The 19,285-nt window shown below is 40.3% G+C and overlaps 1 protein-coding gene across 31 annotated transcripts in view; it reads right to left on the bottom strand.

The window, feature by feature from the left end:
• The window catches only part of cacna1c (calcium channel, voltage-dependent, L type, alpha 1C subunit), a 188,444-nt gene that overhangs the window by 26,896 nt on the left and 142,263 nt on the right, over positions 1-19,285 (bottom strand). For 12 of the 31 annotated variants that reach the window (XM_085769171.1, XM_085769175.1, XM_085769173.1 and 9 more), the window contains 23 exons: positions 18,521-18,611; positions 15,047-15,073; positions 12,739-12,899; positions 12,517-12,590; positions 12,237-12,388; positions 11,809-12,010; positions 11,449-11,569; positions 11,072-11,186; positions 10,284-10,401; positions 10,063-10,174; positions 9,811-9,943; positions 9,551-9,680; positions 8,538-8,597; positions 8,196-8,302; positions 7,713-7,727; positions 5,435-5,522; positions 5,220-5,327; positions 5,082-5,134; positions 4,845-4,991; positions 4,484-4,685; positions 3,726-3,884; positions 3,475-3,585; positions 452-535 (listed from right to left, as the gene is read on the bottom strand). In XM_085769171.1, coding sequence (XP_085625297.1) covers positions 452-535; positions 3,475-3,585; positions 3,726-3,884; positions 4,484-4,685; positions 4,845-4,991; positions 5,082-5,134; positions 5,220-5,327; positions 5,435-5,522; positions 7,713-7,727; positions 8,196-8,302; positions 8,538-8,597; positions 9,551-9,680; positions 9,811-9,943; positions 10,063-10,174; positions 10,284-10,401; positions 11,072-11,186; positions 11,449-11,569; positions 11,809-12,010; positions 12,237-12,388; positions 12,517-12,590; positions 12,739-12,899; positions 15,047-15,073; positions 18,521-18,611 — 2,570 coding nt within the window. The remainder of the gene's footprint in view (positions 1-451; positions 536-3,474; positions 3,586-3,725; positions 3,885-4,483; positions 4,686-4,844; positions 4,992-5,081; positions 5,135-5,219; positions 5,328-5,434; positions 5,523-7,712; positions 7,728-8,195; positions 8,303-8,537; positions 8,598-9,550; positions 9,681-9,810; positions 9,944-10,062; positions 10,175-10,283; positions 10,402-11,071; positions 11,187-11,448; positions 11,570-11,808; positions 12,011-12,236; positions 12,389-12,516; positions 12,591-12,738; positions 12,900-15,046; positions 15,074-18,520; positions 18,612-19,285) is intronic. The other 19 variants (XM_085769180.1, XM_085769195.1, XM_085769189.1 and 16 more) reach the window with 7 other exon arrangements.

Genomic DNA, 19,285 nt, shown 5'->3' with positions numbered 1-19,285 from the left:
ACCCAACAACATTTGAGTTACTGTGAGGAAGGAGGACGAAAGACAGAAACCCTGTGTTCACAGCTAAACCCTGCCTATGTTGCCTCTACGCTTTATCAAACCCAGGAAGAAGCTTGTTCGTGTTCAGCAACCTTTTGCGGCTGAGGGGGTCCCCTGAGTGGCAGCGGCCATCTTGGATTTAAGGATGAAGGAAGAGAAGGAGGACGAGGAGGAGGGAGAGAGAGTGAAGGCAGACAAAGAAGAGAAAGAGAGAGAGAGAGAGAGGGAGAGGGAGATGAAGAGGAAAGACAGCACAACACAGAGGAGCCACAGAGGAGAGCTGACGGAAATGAAAGATTTAGAGGAAGTAAGAGGGCACAAGACAGAGAGAGAGAAAGAGAGAGAGAGAGAGGGAGAGAGAGAGAGAGAGAGAGAGAGAGAGAAGGAGAGTGAAAGTGGGCATCATACTTACGTTGATCTCACTGAGAATGACGTCTATTATGCTGCCAATTACGATGAGGAAATCAAACACATTCCAGGGATCACTAAAGTACCCCTACACAGGATGAGGTGAGCAGGAGGAGGAGGAGGAGGAGGAGGAGGGGGAAGGGGGAGGGGGGCAAGAAAGGTAGGTTAGAAGGAAAACAACATCTGCTGCCACTTCGCAGCCCTATTAAGGTGGTATGAGGTTGTACAGTTACACCCAGTTAATAGAGAAATCAGCCGTGCTTGATGAAACAATACACGAAAGGATACATTTGATTTTGAATTCTAATGAAGAGAATCAACTTGTTTCCTTTACTCTGACTGTTCATCAAGTGCAGCTGGAGTCCCTGCTCTGTTAATGATGAGCTGTTACTGTAGATATCAGTTCAGATATCAGTCCTCCGCCTGCATCTTAAGGTGATTCTGCAACGCCGTGGCAGTAATTATAATCAAAGGTCACTTTGTTTACTTAACTTATTGGGGGCTATTCATCATCAGCCGTGCTACAAAGTGAGCATTTATGAAAAACAGCCTCAGGCCAAAACACAGTTGTTGTTTTTTTTGGCTGGTAGAATAAAATGATACCATCTGTACTGTAAATAGAAATGGCTGCATCTGAGAAAGTTATAATGAAGCTAGGACTCTGTTATTTCCTACTGTAGACACTCTTGCTTGAGTATACTTAAGTGAGCCTGGAATGACAGCCAAGCCGGCCTGGCACATGGCCTCTCAGAGAGATTTCTATACACTCTAAAATAAATTACATCTCATTCAGATTCGGGCTAATTGTTTTCCAATAGCACTCTCTGAATTTTTATCACTGGCCTAGGACAGCTAATGATGTGCCCATGTTTGCACCAATGCTATGCAAAGAGATTGGAAGAATGTCGGAAGTTACAGTAAAGCAGGGAAAATTAAGAGAATAACTGTCTGGGTAATGAAATGCGAGGCCTCTACTTCTTAGTTTTACACCGGTTCTATGCAAAGTAAACCTAAGAATAACTGTATAACTTTCACAAAAAACGCATTAAGTGGTTACACAACAACAAATTCAGTTCTATACTCAAACTCAAACTGGAGCAGAGAGAAAGATGCTGAGAGAAGATCAGTCTCACTGATCTATTTTGAGCCTCATCACCTGACATCATCATAAAAATCTAAACTCTTTAATGTATTTTTTTCAGGTGTCAGAATATTAATGTAAAAACCAGAGTTAACCATTAGTGAAACAGAGCTCACAGAGCATTAGTCCAAAGGCTGATGTATGCATTAAATGATTAAGATTACACAGGGCATAATCAAATGAGGTTATTCAGGAATTATTAGGCACCAGTAAGAGATTCATTACAGAAATACTCAAACATTCAAACCAAATGACACAGTGAAACCCGGGGAAAGTGACTGCTGCTGTTCCATGGCACAGACAGAGATACTGAAACTTGTTCAAAAGTTAAATGCATTAGCACAAATTTTCAGCACAGAATCAATATTACTGGCGCTGATTCCAGGTGTTCACAGTTGTAATACCTGAGAAGTAAAAGTGTTAATGAGCCGCTCCTCTCTGAGTGACGGCTGCTTAAAGCAAGAGTTTATCAAAGACAAGCACAGACATCAAGGTACATCCTAAATTGGACACAATCGAGTGTTTTTGATATAATAAGCTAATTTCATTAGCATCGTTCGGTGGCTTGGGAACATGTCGTCATGGTGTTCCATAGACACAATTCAAGTGTGTTTATTATTCTACAGAAACCCTGGCATGTTCACTTAAAAAAAGAACTGCCTTCACAACTCTGGCCCTCTAAAGCAGTCTTACTTGATGTAAACACTACATAACATTACATAAACAACGCATGATGTCAGGTCCCAAGCCCTAAAAGTCGTCCTGCAGGTTTTTTCTGCAGGTTCATTCAGACTGGATCTGCATACAGTACATTGCAGACGACATGCATTATGTTGGACTAAATGGTCTTAGTAGATAATTACTTTCAAAGATAATCATCTTTCATCCATCCTAATAAAATGGCACATTTTGTAGAACATGATTTGGACTTTGGAGCTAATTAGAAAAACAAAAGAATTAAGTTTTAATTAGTAGTTAGAAATCATTGGCTCACATACTGATATTTTTGTGGATGACATTCATTAATTCTAACAACTACATTCCAGCAATTAACTTCACACTATAAAATCAAGAAAACTAATAATTTCAGACCAAAAATAATATTTTTAAAAACCAGTCTTGGTGTGAATTAAGTGTTTAAGACTGAACTGATTCGAATGAGCATAAAGTGTAAAAGTGTCTATGACACTGTTGCTAGGTATCCTAAAGGAGGCTATAAAAGGAAGAGAAAGATTACCCTTAGCAGTTGGTTTGATCTAATTGTCATATTTCTTTAGCTCACTTTGGTGTATTAAAGAATCCATACAGTGAGCTTAAGTATAGAGGTTTTTGTCATTGCTGTCTGCTTCAGTGTAATCTGTAAGCAATCATCCTCTGAATCACTACCTGTGATGTGGCCTGATAGAGATAAGAGTAAAAATATAACATGTGACTGTGTCCAAGGATTTTCCTTTTCTTTTTTTACTCTGCTGCAGAAGATGGAAGCGTTTCCATCTGTTACTGTTTAAATAGCTGATGCACCAAGAAGTTCTATGATTGGACCGGTACACCCACACATCTACATGTAGTTCACAACAACAGCAGGGTAACAAGGGAGCAGTGAGATTAAAAACCACATGATGCCGTCCACTAATCATGTTTTACATCCATGGTATCGTAATTACCATCTGGTGGAAATCAAAAAGGGATTAGGAATAAACAGAGCAACATCAGTAAGCAGTTATCTGCAATAAATGTGATTGTGAAGTGTCTCGTCTATTCCTCCACTGGTTTTTACTAGTAGTAACCAGTACATGGATATGTATATTATAACTCTTATTTACTGTCGTCTGTTGTAATGCACTATACTGTTATTCTACCCTGCAGTTAGAGAGTAGTGGACCTACCCTTGGTTTGAAGGCAATCAGTTTAAGGATCATCTCCACAGTGAAGAGCCCAGTGAAGAGCATGTTGAGGATGTTCATGGCATCATTAAACTTTGGGGTCTGTCCATGATGCTGCAAAGACACACACACACACACACACACACACCTGAGTAGTGCACACGGAGCAGTAGTTTTACAGGAGGTGCCGTGATTGTAGTATTTCCCCATTTTAAGTGTGTTTCTGTGAATTTCCTAATAAATGTGTTTCTCACCTGCATGGCCAGACAGATGGTGTTGAGAAGGATGAGTGTGAACATCAGGTACTCAAAGTAGGTGGAGTTAACCACGTACCACACCTTGTACTGGTAGGGGTTCTTAGGGATGTAGCGGCGCAGTGGACGTGCCTTCAACGCGTACTCCACACACTGACGCTGTGATACACACACACACATTCACACACACATATGAATATGCACAAACACTGACATTTTCCTTCAAATCCGTTTCCCAAGTCTCCATCACTCTTCCACAGTGAGCCTCTACAGGAAAGTCTGTAGAAGTGTCTTTTGGCAGACTAACAAAAGCCTTTTCCATCCCAGACTATTCTCCTATCCTCTGTCTACGTTTCCATCCTTTTTCTGAGACATGGATCATTGCAGAGAACACAGATGCAGGGACTTGGCCTAGCATCTCCCTGAAGCTTTGGTCTCATCTTCTGTCTGAACTGCTGCAGCTCCCTCCTGGCTGGGCTCCTGAAGTAGTTCAGCCCCTAAAACTCATGTTCAGCCTCTCCAGATTCTGCCATGCCTCAGCCTCGCCGCCTTGGCCTCCATTCTTTCTCCCTTGTGCCTCGTGAATGACAAAATGACTTTCACACTTCAGTCAGAACAGCAGAGTCGCTCCATCTTCTACTGTAACCTTAAAACTCACACTTCAGATCTCTTTAGCTGCTTAACAAAAGCATAGAACTGGAGTCACACAAAGCAAAGGACAGCACAAACTCTTCATGTAAAAACCCCATGGACACTACCTGGTTCTTGTCCAGCTCACAGTTCTTATATTCTTGCTCTCCTTGTTCCTGGAACGTGACGATGACGAAACCGACGAAGATGTTCATCATGAAGAAGGCGATGATGATGATGTAGATGATAAAGAAGATGGAGATAACCACGCGGTAGTTGTAGATAGGCCCGACGTCCTCAGCATGAGAGTCTATGGCCTTGTACAGTAACCTGAGGAAAGACAGGAGGAAGAGGGATGATGCATTGAGAATTTAAAACAGTAAGAGAGGGGGAGAAGAAAAGTGAAACGCTGTAATGTTAGGAGACGATACCAAAGATACATATAAACAATATAAATTGTATGTGTTGTGTTTGTATGTAGACACACACCCTGGCCAGCCCTCAAAGGTAGAGACAGCAAACAGAGCCATCATGCCTTGCAGGACATCGTCAAAGTTGAATTCACTGTTCTCCCACAATCTCAGGGCTCTTTCAGGTTTCCCCACGTCGCCGTCTTTATACATGATGTAGGAGCCCCTACAAACACACACACATATTGTACCATCCAGTTGTTCGGCCTATAAGAAATTAATGAGTGTGTGTGTATGTGGAGGAGGGATCTCTTACCTGCACTCTGCCTGAGTCTGTTTAGAGCTGTCAGTACAGGAGAAGAACTTGCCCTGATGGAAAAACATAGAAATGTTAGTACTATTAAGTAAAGAGAAAAAAAGATTATGCCAGCTGTGCCCTCTGACCTCCTCTTACCTTAAAGAGCTGCACTCCGATACAGGCGAACATGAACTGAAGTAATGTGGTGACGATGACGATGTTGCCGATGGTCCTGATCGCCACAAACACGCACTGAACTACATGCTGGAAAACACACAAGGAAAACGACAGTGAGTGTACAATATGTGTGTGTGTGTGTGTGTGTGTGTGTGTGTGTGTATCTCCTTTGTATGTGTGTTTTTTGTGCTAACCTTCAGCCCCTTGGCTCTGTTGATGGCCCTTAGTGGCCTGAGCACTCGCAGGACTCTCAGGATCTTCACCACATTAATTGCACTGGACCTGCAAGACACAACTGGATTAAACTACCGAACCTGCCAATATCATTAAACACACATTTTACCATTAGGACACACATGTATATACAAGACTGGAACCAAACACACACTTTAGGAATCTCTTGGAAGCATCTGTGTTAAAGATTTTCAACACATACAGTACAGTGAAGATGAAGACACACAATCTTCACAAGCAAAAGTAAATTCAAATGATACAAGTACAAGTAAACAGCAACAAAATCACATGTCAATCTTAATATGATATGTAATGCTGAAAACATTTAGACAAGAATCTGGCATGATGAAGTGAAAATAACTCATTCTCAGTAAAGATAAGCACAGGCAAACGTATTCCAAACTACTCTTACATAATGAATAAAATCTCAATTTTAACGTAGGATCAGAAGTTAAAAAATATTTGTATACTGCTTAAATCAGGTGTCTGGAAAAAAAAGTGATGATAATCATGTTTAGCTTGTTTAATTTGGGAAATTACACCTACAATATGAATTATATACTACAGATAAATTATTGATTATTTACCAGACTCAGATTTTGTACAGGATCAGTAACCACAACCTCTATAAATTCCCTACAAAATATGTTTTGTAAAAATGATCAAGTACAACACACAAACACATAAATACAGATGATAAATGGACACAAGTGAAGACAGAGACATTTACAAGCAAATACAGTAGGACATTATTGTGCTGTAAGAGAGTGTCAGTACAGTACAAGCCAAAGGTCAAAGAGTGTGACCTTTTAAGAGAAGAGGATCAAAAGAAAAGTTTTGCATACAAAACAGAGGAATCAAATGAATACCTTGACATTTTGAATTTTACTGTAAACGTCTACGTAGAAAAAGCTTCAACATTAGTTCTTCGGCAATCTGAACTAGGCAGCACGAGTGTAATTCTTACTGCTTGACGTCTGTATTTAACAGGCTGGACGTCTTACCTGTCAGCGTCATTTACTTTAAGTGAGAAAACCAGTCATTCAGTTAACGGAAGAACAAATACATGAACCTTTTCCCCACAGTGTGACAAAGGTGGAAGGAAAAAAACGGATTCAAAATGTCAGTGTATCCATTGAAGGGGGTGACTTTTAGATGGTTAAGGGAGTGATTTAAAGGGAGTGACACTCTGTGTTGACTTTTTAAACAGACAGTAAGGAAAAGATCCGTTACGCACCTTTTTACACAGGAAGGTAAAGTTTAAGGGCAGTTAAAGGTAGTTCATGTGGAGTGGGATGTTTTCAGCAACATATCACAGTCAAATCAGCTGTGAGGATGTGTTTCTGATACATTACAGGCCAGACAGATCTCCACTGAATTTTAAATGTAACTTTTAAAAACATATACTTTGGATTTACTATGGCCAAGCTGTCACGGTTCTTTCGTGTCTGCTTTGGTTAGCAATATTTGATGCTTATGTGACAACACAAATAACTAATCTGTAATAATAATAGAATATATCCAGTATGACTTCTATTATCTAAGGTATTTGCTTTTATACAAGTAGACAAGCAAGATGTATATACTTAATTAGGTAGATATTTAATTCATGGGGAGTAATAATAGTAAAACACAGGGAAGATATGCTAAATAATTAAACAAATAAACCCCCTGCAGGTGCCTCCAGATGCAGCACCGTCACAATCAATTTGACTGCGAATCGTTCAAGAAAAATCCCACTCATTCACTACCTTTAACGGGCGAAAACAACTGAGTTTTAGCATTCATGTCATTTCTATAGCCCAGGAGAGTTCACTTTAACCAGAAATATGAAAACTGGGTCCGTTCTGCTCCCAAATCTATGACAAGGAACATATGAAGAGACTTCCTACCATTAATTGGATAAGATATGTCACCTCAGTATTAAAGGATCCAGGCTAATTTACTCTAAGAAACATATTCTCCTGTTCAAATCCATCATACTGCTGGATTTTAAGAGACGTTTTGGCATGCATCTGTTTTAAAGAAGTATCACGTGGTCCTAATAAGAACCAGCCCATTCATTATCTATTCAGTAAAGTCCTGACAAACTCCATGTGGCTATAACGTCTTTTTGAAGGAGACTTCGACTGAACTCTCCAAGGCCGTAGAAATACCAACTCAAAAGTGTGACAGTTGTGCACATTTAAAGTGAAGGTCTGTTGAAGGGGGTATTAATACGGACTAATATGGACTTACGTCGAGAAGTCTAGTCTATTAAGAATTAGAGACAGAGAGTGTGGTATAGCATATTAAACATCAGCGATATCAAAGCATTTCAATGAGTTATTTGCTACAAGAAGCAGAGAACATTTTTAATAAACATCACCGTGAGAGAAAGGATTGGGAGTAATGAAGTGTAAAGTTGTTAGAGAATAGAGAGAAGTGTGAAGCATAGGGCAATTTACTAATGAAAACATTTTCCCCACTTAGCCACTTTACTTGATTTGTGTGCACTTGGACTGTACGTCATGCAGTAGTCACTATTTGGCCGATTTGATTTCTCACATATAATAACCTAGAATATTTCACGTCCCTGTGGGCTGCGCTAATACTGCTTAGGTTTTTTTTTTTTAAATGCACAAAACTTTTGATTATAATACTAATAAATTGAAAGAAAGAAAAAAAGAAATTGAAACAGTGTAATGCATGTATTTGACCAGAGCATTGTAATGCACTCACTGTATTCCAGAGGAGATGAGGGACACACTGACCACCACCAGGTCCAGGATGTTGAAATAGTTTCTACAGAATGAACCTTTGTGGAGGAAGGCTCCATAGGCTGTCATCTAAAATTAAAAACAAAACAAAAACACAGCTTAGTGCTGCACATGCACATACAGGGTTATATATTATCTGCAAATAGTTCTCAGATTTTGTCTTATCTGCCAATGTGAGAAAGAAAGTTCTGACAGCACAAGTTTTAAAAAGGTTTGGGCCTCATGAATTTACAGCGAATAAATACTGTAGCGCACAAATGTTGATGTAAGCCACTAATCCTACATCATAAATATCAAACACTACCTTTAGAATGATCTCTATGGTGAAGAGTCCAGTGAAGACATGGTCTGCATAGCCCAAAATCTGGAAATACAAAAGAAAGCATCGTTCAAAACCACCACACAAAAATATATGATCAACCGTGAAGATATGGTTCATGATGACTGATAAAACATACTGAAATAATACTGCTGAGGTCGAGGTCAAAGGATAATGAATTCTGATTAGACTGAATTAGACTTTGAAAACAAAACAGAGTCTGAAAAACAGGATGAATTATGTCATTAAGGTTTAAGATGAAGGTTAATTAAGCAGACTAATACACAGCAGCCTTCCATGGAAAATACATTAAAACGGATCTTCATTAGCCAGGGGGGGATTTGTCTTGCTTACTGAGGGAAGAAGAAAAGTACAGACGCAGATGCAGCACACAAAGGCACACAGTCTTTGTATTTCACTGAAGTTCACAGCTACAGACTGCAACTCAATTACAGCCATAAGGACGTCAATGTGTAAACAACATATAGTGATGCATACAACTACAGTGCGGACATACAGTGTCCTGTATACAGACAAACAGTGCATGTTATTGAGTTTGAGGCTGATGACACAGGCGTCATGTAGCATAGAAATTAACAGACATAATTTCTTGTACTTTGAGGATTGAAGTCCAAAAATAGTTATTTGTGTAAATACGACCTTATTAACTATTAATAAATGTTCTTGGTTAAAATGCTGGTGAACAAAAAGCCAGAGGGATACTTTTTTTTTTTTTAACCGTAGTTTTTGCATGGTTTAACAGGCGTTTCACATCTTCTTAACATGAAGTTAATCACAGTTACAGTACTCTGGAAGAAATCTCATTAAGTGTAACAGGCCAGTCACAATAAGCTTTGGCTCCTCTATATGTTGCTGTAAGAAATAATCCAGTTAGCACAGTATGCGTGTGGGCAACTAATGATGGCTACAGGGTTCTCTCTGCGCTCTAATGTATGTGTATGTATACTGTGTTTAAATTTGCATTCATTGTTTTTCACCTTGTTTCTGAAAGAGTCACCCTTGACCGGGTCCTCTGCTGCCAGACTGATGCTGCTGAGCAGGATGAAGAAGAGGATGAGGTTGGTGAAGATGTTGTGGTTGACGATCTTATGGCAAAAAACCCTGAATCTAGAAAACAAAGAGAAAAACACAGGTAGATAGAGAAAGAGTGAGACAATTATATTTGAGTCTCTTGATGCGAAAAAAATACGGAGATATAGAAGCAGGAATAAAAAGCAGTAGTATCATGTTTTCTTACTTGTTGGTGTGGCTGAAGACGAAGAAAGCTCGGGCCTCGGGCATGGGAACGGCTTTCTCCTTCAGCTGGATGTCGGAGAGCGGCCGGGGCCTCGGGCCCACCGGCATCTCTGGCTCATCGTCCTCATCGTCTCCTGATCAACACCAAGAAAAAGAAACACAGGGGGTGGAAAGTGATGAGAAAAGGTAGAAATTCTTGGTTCTGGCAAAATAAAACTTAAAATTGTTTTATTTAATTAATTTACTCAATTACCTATTCCCTCCTTCATACTTTTTTGGCTATGTTGTAGGTTACCTATGTAATCATTTGCAGGATATGGATTCTTCTCTTCACTCTCATCTCCACAATAGTCGTCCATGTTGATCTGCTGAGCGACAGTATTTCAGGTATTAATCTGTTCATTGATTTCTATAAAAACTTACAGAACGTCCTCATGAGTGCACCTACGTACGTATCTCTGTTTTGGTGTGTACCTTAGTAGCAGTGTTGGTCTCTCCATCAGACGTGATGGACTTCAGCTCTATTTTCTCCTTCTTCTCCTCCTCCAGAGGCGGCTTCTCGTTGTCATGACGCTTCTCTGGACTGGCGAGCCTGGAGAAAAGACCATCGCATTGAACCTTTCCCTTTTTTCCTAACCCTTGTGGACTTAGCCCATGTAAATCCACTGTTTTCTATTGAACCCCATATAAAAAAAAACCACGGCACGGATGAAATGAACACTTTATAAAATGCCACATTTTCAATGATGGCATGTATTTCAATCACAGAGGGAGGCTGGGCTGTAATAATCAAACCATGAGGATAGTGGACAGGCAAATTATTGTTTTCGATTACACTTTTTCCTCAGATCAATACAGGTTGTAACCAAGAAGGAGACGTTTAATGATTTGTGCCACTGAAGGGAACACTATCTTCCTCGGCTGCACTAAAATCTCACATTACCGTTACCGACAAATTACCTTTGCAGGCAATGAGACGCTAAAATTACACAATAAAATTGGTTTAGACAGAAAAGCAAAGCGGGGAAATGACAGGCTGTCTTAAAAATCTAATAATACAGTCATGGCCTAATTGTTTAGCATCTTTAGTACTTTGATTTCAGCATCCTAAAATACCTCTGGGCATCGCTGCCTATCCAGGAGGCTGTAAGATAAGACGCTCCCTTGATGCTTTCTTTCTCTGTCTCCCTACCAGTCACTGATGTTGGCCAGACACAGACATGTTTTCTTTTCTTCAGCTAACTTGCTGTTTCTGCTTTTACCTGGCCAGTTTTTTCCTCTCTTTCTCCTCTTCCTCTTCCTTCTGGGCTGATGTCAGACTCTCAGCATCTGCCAGGTTGTCGACAGCGATGGCCAAGAAGACATTCAGTAGGATATCTGTTCAGAGGGGTTGAAGTTAAGGATGTTGCTGACCAATCGAATCAGAGAGGTTGGCTGCAAACAATCCTTGTAGGATAAGAGAATAATCAGGAACATTTCTGCACCTGAGGGACCCTCAACTCCCTGCTTGAGCGGAAACACTCAGTACTACAACTGTAAATGCACCTATGCAGATGCTCCTTCTTAAAGAGGCTTCACATCACCTAGACTCTTGTGTAGCTATGTCATGCAAATCTCTGTTGTGGTATAGGTTGGATACAGTTTCCGCAGATGAAGAGGATGATGAAGTAGATGCAGACCAACATGCCGGGAAAGGACGGCCCACCATACGCCATGATACCGTCGTACATCACAGAGTTCCAGTCCTCTCCTGTTAGGATCTGTGAAAGGAGAGAAACAAATGGAGCAAAAGTTGGCATAAAGAAACTTTTCATTTAATTTCATTCTAAGACTCTGTAGTATAAATAACTTCTTTGTACTTATCAAATGAAGATCTTACTGTAAGATCATTATTCAATAGACACAGGCTGAGAATTGAACATAAAGCAAAATGGAATAGGAAACAGCAGCAGAACAAAGACAACAACGGGATGAGCAGTAAACTTTACTTCACCATTACCTGAAACACAGTGAGCAGAGACTGGGGAAAGTTGTCAAAGGTGCTGCGCCGGGTCTCGTCAAAGTTGAATTTTCCCCCAAACAGCTGCATGCCGAGCAGGGAGAAGATGATGATGAAGAGGAAGAGCAGGAGCAACAGGGAAGCGATGGAGCGAACTGAGTTAAGCAGGGAGGCCACCAGGTTGGACAGTGAGTTCCAGTATCTGGGGGAGAGACATCACGTTAAAACACTGAACTCTATGAAAGAAATATATGTTGAAATAAAAGTGTTAAAAAGCCTTTTTTTTATCACACTTTATCTTTTACAAATAGACCTATAAGGAGTCAAATAGCATTCTCTCTTTCCTGCAGGTATAATGCATCCAGAGAAGAGTTGGGTAAAACAATGGTATGAGAAAGACATAGATTCAAGTGAATGTTTTAATTCACCTGGTTATTTTGAAGATTCGTAGTAAGCGCACGCAACGTAACACAGAGATGCCGAGGGGAGACATGATCTTGGTTTCCACCAGGATGGTCTCCAGAATTCCTCCACATACTACGAAGCTGTCAAAGCGGTTGAAGAGCGACACAAAGTATGCCTGTGAAGAGCAAGGGAGGAGATGAAGATGGTAAAGAAGTGGAAAGCAGAAATCAGGAGTTTACATTTGTCTGAGAGATGTAGAATTGAGTGGTTTTTGACAAAATCACTGATGCAGTATCCTCCTACCTGTAGGCCCAGACTATACATCTTCAACAGCATCTCACCAGTGAAGAGTGCTAGCAACACCTTATTAGCTATGTCTGAGGAGAGGGGAAGAAAAGGAGAGGAGGCACGAAGGAGAAGGGTGGAATAAAAATTGAGCTGACAGGGATGGAAGATGAAAAAGGTGAATAATTTATCAGATCAGACATGTCAGTGTCTGTGTGTACGTGCGCTGTGCTCACACACCTTGTACATCAGTTAACCACTGAGGTTGCTGGTGATGTTCAGAGGCGATGGTCAGAGTGTTGAGGAAAACCAGGAAGATGACCAGCCAATAAAAAACCTGCGATTTGACCGCCGCCCGGCACTTCCTCCTGCACAGTCTGTTCCACCTTCGAGAGTATCGACTGAGAGGGAGAGGAGGAGAGATGGAAAGGTGAGGAAAGAGAGGTGGGAGGGTCGGAGGCAGGGTGAGGGGAAAGGAGGGATGGAAAGATGGCAGGAAGAACAATTCAAGGGCAAGGGATGGATGAAATATAGACAGGCAGATAAGGAAAGAAGGGAAATAGAGGAAGAGCCAGTGCCCATACGAGAAGAAATAAGAAAAAACATAGAATGATCAAAGGAAACAAGTGAAGAATAGAGTGAAAAACAAACAGCCGAGGAGAAAGAGACAAAAAAAAGTCAATTAGTTTTGTCTTCAGAGTAGTGATGACATCACCCCTCGGTCTGTGGTAGTCTGTTGTTTGAGAGCAGAGCTGTGGAACAGAGTTAGTCATCCTCAAAGACGTTTCACACCACAGAGAGGCCTATATGACGAGCTTTGTTGCCAAATGAGATATGCACCATTTGAGAGAGAGAAAAAAACCCCCAAATAGAAACACGTATTCTTACAAAATGATTGAAGGGACAAATTTAAAGTGAAATGTGTTAAATTGTGATTCACACTTGAATAGAAATTCATGCTTCAAAAGGAAGCAGTGGTTCATCTTAGCATAACAAAAACATCTGTTTTTCTCTATGGACAATTCAACATGTCGTTCTGTGCTGCACTTTTCTTGCCCTGAACTGTTGAAAAAGTATCCGGTAATTACCGGCTTCACGTCTCGCTGTCACATCTACGCCACACACTGCACTTAGTGGGTCCTACCATACGTTAAATACACCCATGTACAAATGATTTGATGGCTGTGGATCATCATAATTGTCATAATTTGCTCAGTAAACGAGATCAAAACAAGTGAAGACGGTAACTTGTGAAGCATGAATCTCTCTTTAGAGTTTTATATCTTCATGTTTTATATGTATAACCCTTTTGAGGATCTAATAAAATCACTCGTGCTGTTAGTTCACATGTAGAAATACAGGTGCAGTAGTAGTACCCCCCTGCTACAAGTACGGTGTGACAATGGCATCATGTAATTACAAGAATTTGCTCCAAATTACCTTAAAGGTTAATGAGGAGGCAATAATCTGTTAATAATAGCCTGGTTTTAAGCAAAGTGGAAAAGTATAGTGAACAACCGCCCAAGAGTAGTCTCATAGTACAAATAAATACTGTACCACACTTTTCAATGAATGTATTTATCATCTTCTATTCAAATGAGCTAAGTAAACCACAACAAACCTCTTCAGCTATATACATGTATTTATGTAGGCGTCTATCTATTATGTGTATGCAATCCTTTCGATCACCACCACAAACATAATGGAGCTGCAGGAAGATTTGTCGTGTTCTCTAGCTGCCAAAAATCTCGTTTTTAAAAACAAATCAACACAAGTCAGGAAGAAGTCGTCTCCCTCTGGACCACATGCATGTTTTACCAGTGTTCCTCTTTTCTGAGTGTGTGTTTGTGAGGGCAGTTTGGAGTCAGTTATGGCACACAGCGGCCTCTGCCATGATGCACACACTGAATGTTACATGAGACGTGACTCACAACACAACACCAGCGGACATGCATATAACAATAACAATAAAAAACCTCTTTTGTTATGGCTTTAGATTGGTTAGTAACATCTTGATTGACCTTCCAGTGGTGCAGTAATTGGTCCTAAGCATAGACAATATTTATTCTGTCCTTTTAGAAGACAAAACACGTCAATGATCAATTCACTTTAAAAGAGTGGTTTGATATTTTGAGAATGACGCGTATTCTTTTTTTGGACTTAGATAAGAACATCAAGTCCACCCTCATCTGTCATGTAGATATGAAGCAAGCAGGCAACAACTGGTTAGCTACGCTCAAGGTAGAAAAGCAGCTTAACTTCCAGGAAGTTGTTGCACCCAGGAAAAAAAAAAAGCCTGACAGCACCACAACATATCCAGTATCTAACCAGCTCCTGCCTGTTCTGTCATATTCATACAGACATGTGAGTGGTATTGATCTTCTAATTAAACACTCAGTTGTCAGGGGTCTCTAATGCTTTGTCTGTTTGTCTGTGACTTCCACATACACACAAATAAACACACATCCAGTGACCGCACAAATGCCACATCAGAAGAGACGACAGAGCAGGTGAGTGTAAGAGACCATGGTAAACAACATGTACTAACCTGAACTTGGATTTGGAGATCCTATTTCTGGAACACAAAAAACAAAATGGATTATACACACACACGTAACACACATATAGACAGGTACACAACATGAAAGGGGTGATTTGAGAGGGATAAAGGGGAGTGGCCTCCCTCATTATCACAAATGCTTTAGCAAATTTGTTCTTTGATCAGTTTAGTTGTGTGCATCCTGTATTTACTGCACTTTTCAAATACAATTCATTTTGTGAACTGCAAATAGATCAAAGAGCATGTTTGCTAAAAAAAAAAATTTAGGCACCCACTAGTGACAGATTTGGGTAAAATATAGTGGACATCACGAGAATCTTTTCTTTTCTTTTGAACAAATCACCCCCTGCAAACATGTAGACAGTGGCATCCAGTCAAAAGAAATAACACTGTGAGTTTGGATTTTCTCCAATCAACCCTGGTGTGAAAAAACACAACGTATTACATTAATAGAAAAAAGATGTCTGTTGATTGTTCACCACTGTAACAGAAGGAAGTACATAAAGAACTGAGGACAGGAGATTATGGAAGACATTTTGTCGAGAAGAGAAGAGAAGAGAAGAGAAGAGAAGAGAAGAGAAGAGAAGAGAAGAGAAGAGAAGAGAAGAGAAGAGAAGAGAAGAGAAGAGAAGAGAAGAGAAGAGAAGAGAAGAGAAGAGAAGAGAAGAGAAGAGAAGAGAAGAGAAGAGAAGAGAAGAGAAGAGAAGAGAAGAGAAGTTCTCATGGTGGACATTTCCATCCACAACATATCAAATCATTTTTCTGTTGTGGTCACATAAAATGATTTGATTATCAGTTGAATTCATGACTTAAAGGCACAATCCACCACTTACTGGGCAGTTTATAGGCTGGAGCTGTTTGCTTGACCATGAGAACAAACTAATGCAAATATCTGGTGAATACGTAAGAGCAATAACCACATTTCTGCGCAATTATGCATTTATTAGTGTAGTATTAGTGTTTATAGCCCCCATTTGTTGCAACTCAATTTAATTTGAGTAGTTCTGCAGTGTCACATGGAAACAATGACGTCCCCTTTGGGGAACTGTTGTGCGAAACTGCGCACTGGTTTTGTCTGTAAAAGCAGATTCTGACCAGCTGACTGATCGGCTGACTGACCGAATGACTGAAGCGATGAAATGAGTCACTGACTGACTGAATGAAAGAATAAAATGACTGACTGGGTGGATATGGAGGCTGACAGTACACACGTCGCTTCTCTCCATGTGTCCGTCTCGATTATGAGATCAGCGGGTGCCGAAGTAGCTCCTACCCCGAGGTCTGTCTCCATAGCGATGTGAAGAAGAACTGACAAACACTGAAAGTCTCAAGTCTTATCACCATTATAGTGCAAGCAAATGCCCCCAGTCGAACTGGGTGCAATCGGACGAGGGCTTGTATATCTAGTCTAGGTTGTGGACAGTCAGATTACTATGAATCCATTTGTTTCTGTAAAACTGGAACTTGCAAGTGTTCATTTTAAAGCTCCTGTGGGGAAGTGAAAAGGAAGACTGATGTTGTTAGACCTATTGAGCACATTTTTCAAATGAACTTTATTCCACAGCAGTTTATAAATTATGAATGAAACGATTAGACTCCGCACACAAGGTGTTTGCTGGTACACAAGCTGACAATATATATATATATATATATATATAATTTACTAGGATTTATGGATGGAACTTTTACCAACTATTCCCATTTATTGCTTATAATGAAATGAAAAGTGTGCTCCCAGAAAATTGAATTAAATTTTCAGTGACTATTTAGTTTTAGTCATTTAGTTATTATAAATATTATAATGTTATACAGCTAACACTTTATTTTAAGGGGTCCTTGTTCCTGTGTATCTACCTAATTAATTACAGTGTAATTACCTATGTAACCGTATGTAATAACATGTACTTACATTGTAAATACATAGTGTATTTTGGTGTACTTACAGGTCCTTGTTACACTTGTAATAAGAAATGCTTGTGCAAAGAGAGAGGCCACTTTGGCATTTCTTATTACAAGTGTAACAAGGACCTGTAAGTACACCAAAATACACTATGTATTTACAATGTAAGTACATGTTATTACATATGGTTACATAGGTAATTACACTGTAATTAATTAGGTAGATACACAGGAACAAGGACCCCTTAAAATAAAGTGTTACCTATAATTACTGCTTCATTACTGTCTGTTATACTGTAATGTTTTGCCATATTCTTTTTTGTTCTTTTCGTTTTGGTCTGACAAGAAACAAACAAACAAACATAGCAAAAGACAAAGTAACAGATGGACAGCGAGAGTACATGAACAACAGTGTGTCATCCAAGTGTGGCCAGCAGCAGCAGCAGCTCTACTGTTCCTCTGAGTGTTTGTGGTTCAGCATGATTTCACCTCTAAATTGTCCATTTTACATTGTGCCGTTCTCTATTCTACCCGGCTCTATTCTTCTTCACTCAACACAAGTGATGCACGGTTTTGTATGTAGGTGTGTTTGGGTGGTGTGCGCTGAAGTGGGCCCCCGCTGGGGTCACGGCTCCTGCGCGGCCTCGTGTCTAAGAAAGAAAGCAACGCACTTGTTTGAATAATGTAAAGAGAAAAAAAATGAAAGGAGAGCGAGTGAGTCAGCTGTTCACGAGCTTCCCACTGGGGAGGAGGAAAGCACTTCGCCAGAAAACACATGAAGGAGGGAGAGAGCAGGAAAAGAGGGAGAGACAGGAAGTGGAATTACTATTAGATGAGATGTAGATGTCCTGCTTTTCTACATTTTGGTAGATCCCAAGTGACATCTGGAATTTCCTTGTACCACATGATTGGACAAGCACTTTGCCCTCCTGATGGGCTCCTTTCTAATTTCCTACTCTGTTAACATGGGATGCCTTCAGGAAACAGCAGTCCTGCAGTCCTAGGTACTAAACAAGCAACACCAGATATTTTTATTGTTTAAAAAGATCAATAATCATGATTTTGTTGTAGTATAAGACAAAAGCAAATAAAGGGGGCTGCTCCACTACTACGGCCCCGTCTTGGTCTGACCTACAGTCTCATTCAGGTCACGCATTTTTGAGGAAAAATAAAAGTCCTTTCATTGGCTTTGAAAATGAAAATGAGCACCTCTGGGAGCAGCTGTCTCTTCAGATTCACCCAAGTTCTTTCTATTAAAAATTCAACAGTTTTGTAGTATGATGACAACCCGCTGTTACTGTTCTCTGCTTCCCTCTTTAAAAAAAAATGTTGGTGCATGAATTTCTCTGGACCTCAGCGAGTTTGGTGAGACAGAGGTCGGGCTTAGTGAGATCAGTGAGGGATAGAGGGAGGCTGAGCCACTTGTACTGTGGCTAACACAGGAAAGATGCACGATAGAGTTCATCCTTGGGCTTGGCAGAAGGTGACTGAGGAGAGCTGAGGGAAAGAGGGAGGAGAAGAAGTGTGTGTGTGAGAGAGAGAAGGAGAGAGAGAGGTACTTACGCTAGCCGGGTGCAGCAGGTTTCCCCCTCCACATCTCCCCCGGGGGCGTTGTCTGTGTTGACTGATTCATTCTCACTGGCTGGCATGCTCACTGAGAGACAGAAAGGAGCAGAGGCAGAGAAAAAGACGACAGATGTAGAGAGGAGGAAGGAAGAAGAAACAAAGAGAGAGATGAATTAACAGGACAGAGAAATGGCTTGTACATCCTACAAGCCTAGTGCTGCTTCTTTTTGTGGAACTTGTTCTTTCTAAACCTTGAACTCATGATGTTGTGGACAAATTATCAAGCACCTACAGGTACATACACACTTGATTGCTACAAAGTGAGTCCAGTTTTCTGGAGGGACTGTATATACTGTCTGGATCGCTTATGAAATTATAATTTTCCCCAATATACACACTAATTAAAAGATGCTGTGGACATGTAGGGATTCACAAGTCAGCACTGTCCGATCCGACTAATTAAACCCCACTGTTAAACTCATACCCTTGAGTCAGTGAAGCCATTCCCAAATTTTGCACCTAAAGTAATTACCCACCAAGTTGCCACACTAGCAATATTTACCCGTTATGGATCCTGAGACGCAACCTCTGCAACAGTTATTAGGATGGGTTTCAACTCCTAAGATGAGGAATACCTAAACAATGGGTGAACTAAATCTAAACAAAACCCTTTTGATACTGAAAGCAAAACCATGATGTAGATTTCAGTCTTTAGGTCTTCAAATGTTATTAATTTCTTCTCTATTCAGTCTAGTAACTTTA

This window comes from Trachurus japonicus, chromosome 23 (assembly GCF_045865225.1).
Source record: "Trachurus japonicus isolate A0001 chromosome 23, Traja_1.0".
NCBI classification, from domain to species: Eukaryota; Metazoa; Chordata; class Actinopteri; order Carangiformes; family Carangidae; genus Trachurus; species Trachurus japonicus.
The sequence above is the reverse complement of the archived record's forward strand: the minus strand, read 5'-3'. Positions and strand labels throughout refer to the sequence as shown.